This window comes from Rhyacophila brunnea, unplaced genomic scaffold (genome assembly GCF_057557595.1).
Source record: "Rhyacophila brunnea isolate RB1 unplaced genomic scaffold, BYU_Rbru_1.0 scaffold_5, whole genome shotgun sequence".
NCBI classification, from domain to species: Eukaryota; Metazoa; Arthropoda; class Insecta; order Trichoptera; family Rhyacophilidae; genus Rhyacophila; species Rhyacophila brunnea.
Window position 1 is genome coordinate 3,812,172 of NW_028233170.1, and position 7,747 is coordinate 3,819,918.

Here is a 7,747-nt window from a genome sequence, read left to right on the forward strand (position 1 = left end):
CTTAGTTCTCCTGGTAAATCAATTTACCAGCCAACGTCCATCCCTGTTAATCGAGTCTGGCGTATAAATATTTCACTGGCCAGCACAGGTCAATGACCTACCTTCCGTGCTTCCATCTTTATCAACTTTTCATGAGAAGTAAAATTAATGGAAGTATAGGTATTTTAAATCGGTAATATACGTCGAAAAAATTGCAGGTGACTGTAAAAAGGAAGACAAATATATTAATCTTGGCTGATATTTTAAACGGCCACTATCAATCTTAAAAACTTCTTAAAAAGTAACATTTTTTTATCATGGGGACGGTTTAATATTATAATTGCGGAACATTGATAATATAATGCAGCTGATCTATTGACGACCATTACCTACTGTGGATTTTACGGTACCTAATCAATATTATTTGAAACGTCAGTACCTCAGAACAAGAATATAATTAAAACAGACTAAGGTGATGAACTAGTCTTTTGTTGAAGGTTGGCGACCAAATTGCAGAACATTTCCCTGCAATCATGTGGTCTAGTGGTGAACTAGAATGACCTACTTACTAAGTTAGAACCGATAAATTGTCATTCTTATTCGAGTTCGAGAGCTTTCCTACCTTTATAGTGAACAAATACTATAATATTATATCTCCTGATGAAGTTTTATGTCCAAAAATATTGAAAATAATTAATTATTTTCTATTCTCTGATTGTTACAGGTGGAGGAAATCGAGGGGCGCACAACAGCAATTCAAAACGGCTGCCCCTTCTACGAAGTGAGCGTAGCAGAAAACAGCTCCGATCTCTATCAAGCGTTTGAATTCCTCGTCACCGAATGCAGAGCGCTGCAATCGTCGACAAAGTCAAGAAAATTCTCTGTCTCAAAGATGATCGGCACCCTGATCGGGGGCGGAAACTCCACCGGAGGGAAGAACGCCAACAACCAACAGCAGGGAGGCACCGTTGTCGTGTGCCACAAGTCCGACCTGCACCGGTCGCGCGTCCTGAAGCGGCGTCAGAATTTCACCGCGACGGCGTCCCTGTGACTGCCGGCGGGGGCCCACGCTGAACACTGCGCCACTCCGGTGCCGTGAATTGCTACCGTACACCTTATTGCGAGAGAAATGAATTATTTTGGCGGCGATTATACGCCGTATCGGGACACGCGATTGCACCCTTCTTTATGATGTAAACTGTCATCGAATAACAATATTTGAAAATGGAACGCTACTTCAGTCACCTACAAATTTACGTACTGTATATACCAACCTTAAATTTATAATGTACCTATTTAAACTGAGTAAATTGATATAAGATACCTATAGATTCTTTTTTCAAATAGCTAACTCAAAAATATATATGGCATATGAATATAATGTACCTAAAACTTTTTTGGCATTCTCTTTAATATTCCTTGCCCAAGAATAATTATTATTCATTGATTTGTTAAATCAATTATGATGGCATACATGCCAAAAACTTTCTAAAGCTAGGTACCTAATTGTATATATTATTTGTTGTGATTCGAATTTTCTGATATAATTCGATGCACGAGTTTGATTTTGTGGTTGCCGCTTGTGAACATTATCGCTTAATTTTTGTGGCGATCAGCAAAATGGCAAACCATTAGAAAAAGGGTAAAGAGAAGCGTTTTGGGATAAATCCATCGGATGACCAGTAATACTAATGGATAATAAATAATAGGTGTACTACTCCGTTTTATCATGGCCCCCCAGCTCGGATGAAATATAAAACGGAGTGACTTCTTAAATCTATTGAGATGTTACAATAAGAATTTTATAGCACTCAAAAATAAATACTCTTAAGATTTTATACGAATTAAATTATTAGATTATAATTTTAGACCAATTAGATGTGTTAAATTATAATATTGAATTTTTGAAAGGACGACGGAAATGTTAAAAATGTTATTTCTTATGACATATCGCAGTTGTGTGGACTAAAGAAACTAAACTAATGAAATTTTTTATTTGTATGTAGGTTTATCAGTGTCTAATGAGATTTAAGAAATGAAATTTTTTAAAAAGCAATTATGTGTGAGGAAAACTGAAAAATATATTAGCATGAAATTGATTGCCATGTGAAATAAAAACTATGAACATTGTTCAATACCCTACCAGTCCGTCAAAACAAATATTTGATTATTTAAAAACACATTTATTATTGCATTCTTTTTTCTACAAATAAAAGAATTTTCATTAATACCATAAACAATATTATTATCATTTACGAATAATAGTACAATATGGTGCCACCAGTTTTGAATTTCTCTTCCAATTGCTAAATTCATATTTTGTGATAAAAATATGACATTATAGCATATTTCATGAAGAAATCAAAAACATTCGGTGGTTCATAACAAAATCATAACATTATTGTTATTTTTATTTGCATACAAAATGGCAACAATTTCATGCTTTCGAAATTTAATTTTTTAACAATCCCTTGGCAGCAAATGGCTGAACACAAAACAGAATCTTAAAAATAAATTTTATGAAACACCTTCATAATAACTCACGTCTGCCCAATCTTGACATGTGATGATTTCAATTCAAATTAATATTCCGCCCACCAAATATGTGAGATTATTTAAATTTCATAATATTATTCAGGCCGATTTTTTAAGAGGAAAGAATTCTAGTGTGAATTATTACACAGTTATCACGATTTTTGTAGTTCAAAATATTGCTAATGCTAAAAAGATTATACACATTCTAATAAAAGGTATACCTATTGAACCTACTTATGCTGAATGTGGAACAGCCTAGATATATTATTTAATATTGTTATCTCTCCTGAATGTGAAAGTGTAATGGTTTTTAAAACAAATCTCATTATTATACTGTCCTCAGTACATATGGATGTATAATATACCTACAGTCCTACAAACTTATTTAAAGAACGGTCAAAAATGGAACTACGAACTACCATATGGACGCCATTTTGAAAACGTCATTCATATGTCAGATTCTGTCCAGTTGCGAGTCTTGATTGGGTAGTTTTCAACAGTGGCTTTAGATAAGTTTGTAGGTCTGTACACTGTTTATAATTGGAATACTAAAAACTTTGCTTTTAATTAAAACCATAGAGTATTCACCTATCAAAGTTGTGTTGGCAACTTTACTATGAAGAAAGCAAAAACAACATTATTTTCAAACCTCTTCTTTCTTCTCTTCCAAAAATCTTTTTTTTTAATAATATGTAATTTCACACTTATATTTAGACTTGGAAAGTCATGGTATTCGAAAATATATAGTATTTATAATATTATCTGTCGGTTAATGGTCCAGGAATAATAAAAATCGTGGAATAATAATTATTATTCACAATGATATTTAATAATATAATTAATACTGGATCAGCCAAATAAAGACAATAGAGTAATGAAACACATTCATTTTGATATAAAATTAATGTCATTTTTAATGCTAAGCATTTTTCTTAACCAAATGAATTTTGTAATAAATAATTATGAATGGCCTAAAGTTGTACTCTGTGATTACAACTGAAGTTACTTGCGAATGATTTAAAACAACTGAATAGAATAAGGAATATATTGATATGAAATAATTTAGGATTTTATAAGTAGATAACTTATTGTGTATTTGAGTAAATTTTATAATGAGATATAATTAATGATACTGTTAGGACAGGAGTTTGGATAACTCGTTATTTAGTAGAGTACACTAGACTTTCGATAATTAAATTTTTCAAAAATAGTTTCTGCACAAACAAAATGTAATAATATCTATGTTCCGTGTTTTTTAAATATATTTTTCTCAATTCGATTAACGATGACTAATACACATTATTAAAAAAAACGACAGAATACCGGTCACATACTTAAATAGAAATCATATATAATATTCTGTTGATTTGTATTCTACTTGATAAGAAGTCGGTGTTGTATATATTTTATAAGGCTGTGAAATTATTTATTAAATCCATATTATAAATAGATACTAATGACATACTTTTACTATTATTACTAGTTTTAATTGGATAAGTATTAATAATTAGATTGCCATAAATTTTTGTACTGTTGTTGGTGATATGGAAACATTGATGAAATTAAATGTGGTCGTCGGTGGATAAATTGGTGAATAAATACATTCTTTGATTGTGAATTTAAAAAAAAACTTAATAAATATCGGTAGAGCTTGAATTTTTCGTGAATTATACATAGCAGAAGGCCGGATTTGGCTTAGAACAATTGCATTAATCGAATAAAGAGATTTTTATGAATTATCAATGTTTAGATATTCACAATAATAGAATTTCCCCGAAATAGAATATCTACCTACGATTTCATAGAAAGAAAACCATTTTTTTAAACATGTGGAAGATTTATACTTGAAGCAAAGATTTTGTGTGGTCATTATAAAAAATGTTTACCTTTGTAAGTTTTGTAATACTATTATATTTACAGTTTTAAATGACCATATTGTAATACTACAAATAAAACAGTGTGAAAAATAAAATAGTATGTATTCAAAATAATAAGATTCTTTTCATTATACACAAATCCCTTATCCTCTTCAATAAACACAGTCGAGACTATTCTTGTAATGGATTGGACATAACACAAAAAATAACTGAGGATATATCGATGAGTTAGTCGATAGATGTTTAAACAGGGTATCTGAAAAGGTATTCTCATTTAATACATTAAGTATATGTCCATTTCATCTTCAATTCTCTCTAAACAAGTAAAATACTTATGTTAATGTATTAAATAGCATAATATAAATTGTACTAAAAATGATGAATTAATAAATACCACAAAGAAACGCAGGAATTCCCATAAAAAAATATCCAAAATTCAATCTCGTTTTGGATCTACTGAAAAGTAGTGATTTTAGATTTAAATCCTTTTTCCTTTTGCACGTAGATAATATTATGTACATCCATTACCCAGATCATCCTTGAATAAAGTTATGAAAAATAGAATTCGCAAGATACGCCTAATATATAGAAAAGATTTAAACACGCAGAAGTGGAAAGCCGATTGACCCCTAGGTGATGAAATGATGGTATCACAAAAAAAATCGTGATCATATATCGAAAAAACAACACATTTCAAAGACTGGAGACAAAAATTAATGACTGTTTGTCTGGACTCTTGCATTACAAGCACCAGAGATTGTGAAAAGGAGAAAAATTGAAGAATTGGCATTGTACAGCGAGCTACGGCAGGTTTGAACAAAATATAGAAAAGCAGTGTCAGCACCATGGGCTCCAGCCTGGGGTCCTGGCGTTACGGGTCGACCAGTTAAGTGCGGCGGCTATTTTACTGAAAGAATATTAACATTTTATAACATGTGTCTGTGTGGTGCAATTTGATGTGATATGATGATTGATGCAGCTAAATGATAATTCACATTTAGAATTTTATTTTATAACTTTTTGTAGCGTGTTTCTAGACTAACAACAATGGCTATTTATCCAATATGTCGAAGGGTCGCATGTTACTTGCCTACCACAAAAGGGGGACGCGATTAGTGGTTCATAATAATTATGATGCCTAATGCCGATAACTCAATAATTAAGGTGATGTCTCTATGTAAAGTTGTTATCGAAAAATAGCTAGAAAAGTTTATTAATCGGTAAATATATATTCAAAAGTAATGAGAAAAATAAAATAAAAAATTAAGATGTATCGTGGAGTTCTATATACCAAAAATACGTGTCAAATTCGGTACATTTCTATCGGGTGGTAAGAATGAATGACATAAGATTTATTATCAAAATTACGATAAAAATGTACGTAAATCTATTACCTAGGGAAACGCTAAACGTTAATTGGAATTTATTATATCCTTATATCTTTTTTTTCAAATTTAAAAAACATCGATTTAGAGGTTAGAAAGCATGCAATTAAAATCGAAACATCTCGGTTCAGACATAATTTATCGCAAAAAACGCTTAGCGTTTCTATTAAAAATATTATTTATTAATTTTTAGGCTAGTTATTTAAATTTAATCTTGTATTTTTGTATATTAACGAATCGATTGTAAATAAAATGAATATTTGACAAGACTTTATCGACATATGCTGCTAACGCGGAAATAAATCGAACTATTTTTGAAACAGTACTTGCATAGATTAAAAAATACATACACACACACATACATTGAAAATAAAGGTTCGCCAGGTACGAAGACAAAAACTGTGTTAATTCTGCTGTCAATAATTTTTGTTTGCGATATTGGAGCATATGTCAATGGACTACATATATCAACCTCCACTTTCTGAAATAGTGTTGTGTAATTATTTCAGATATTTATTACTGTTTTGACGTACCTACCTTTTATAAAGCGATTTTAAAATAAATATAGTTTCATAATAATATAAAGAAAGCATACGAGCGAAAATGCCTAAGATACTTCTGACACACATCAAATTTAATCTTTGTCTAGTAACTGTACAATTTATCCATATTTATGTTAAGTGTTTAAAATGTTATAAGTAAAAAAAAATCGTCTATTCACGTGGTAGTCGCGAAAATTATGAACAATATACAATGTTAAAAATAATAAGAATTGTTAAAATTTCTAGTCACAATATTATTCAAAGACAAATTAACCCGATCAAAACAGCCTCGACAAACTTCCACTTCACTAACTTTTGTTCTATATGTTTATCCTGGATACAGCGGCAAACACATTTTGAAAATAGCCGATATACTGGATTATTTGTTAGTTTGGGTTAGTTTAAGTTAGATTAGGTAATCCTAACAAATAATCCAGTATATAGGCTATTTTCAAAATGTCTTTGCCGCTGTATCCAGGATAACCGACTTGTACCCTAACTTTAATTACATACATACTATTATACTATATTTGGGCCATCAAACGTTCATTCCTGTCTACGGCCTTAAAATTATTATCTACGTGCCTATATAACTGTATGCCGTCCTGTCAAAAAGTGGAGGTTGATAATTTAGTATGTAGAAAATAGAAGTTATTATTATTCTCCATAAAATATAGGGTAAACAATTCAGTGAATGAACACATAAGAGGTGAATTTGAAAATAAATTAAATTAAAAACGATTAAATGAACTAAGAAAATTATAACAATAGGTAGGTACAATAAATTGTGTATAACCGTGGTATTACTAATTTTATGCCGTGATGCTTTGATAGTTGAACTTTTCATAATATTTGGATCACTATTTAGTTGCTCATTTATCTGCTACATCATAAAGTCGTAAATATTGTTTTTTTATGAAGCAATCATAAATACAAAAAATTAAGATCTACTTTTCAATCATAGTAGATACCTAGGAATATGGTATAGGTGTTGATAATTTTTAATTATTTATTCGAGATCTTCAGGGAATTACCTAGAAATCACTGGGCCAATAAGGTTTCTTTTTATATCTCCAAATCCATTTCACTTACACATTTATAGGTAAAATAAATAAAACTATCTTTTATTTTATCTTGCACTGTTCTTTAAAATCGACATTAGATTTTTTCAAAGAAATAACGTTCTGTCTTTTTCTTAGAATATTATGTAATCAGTGGTGCACTTACTTCAAATTCTAAATTTTTTTCTTACGTTTTACAATTTTTTTTTTAATTTGTCACTTATTTTGTCCTTGGGTTTGCTTATCAAGATTTGTTCGCATGTTTATTTACGTTTTTTCTTACCTCCAACTTCTTTTTTATTCAATTCGTTGCGTGTCTTACTTTATTCTTATCTCAGATATAGTTAGTTAGTTAATACAAACCGTCC

The 7,747-nt window shown here is 30.3% G+C and overlaps 1 protein-coding gene across 1 annotated transcript in view; it reads left to right on the forward strand.

The window, feature by feature from the left end:
• LOC147065913 (ras-related and estrogen-regulated growth inhibitor-like protein A) overlaps nt 1–3,182 on the forward strand; it is an 86,185-nt gene extending 83,003 nt beyond the window's left edge. The window contains exon 6 of the mRNA XM_085955325.1: nt 704–3,182. Coding sequence (XP_085811451.1) covers nt 704–1,030 — 327 coding nt within the window. The 3' untranslated portion in view covers nt 1,031–3,182. The remainder of the gene's footprint in view (nt 1–703) is intronic.
• Nucleotides 3,183–7,747: the final 4,565 nt, after the last annotated feature.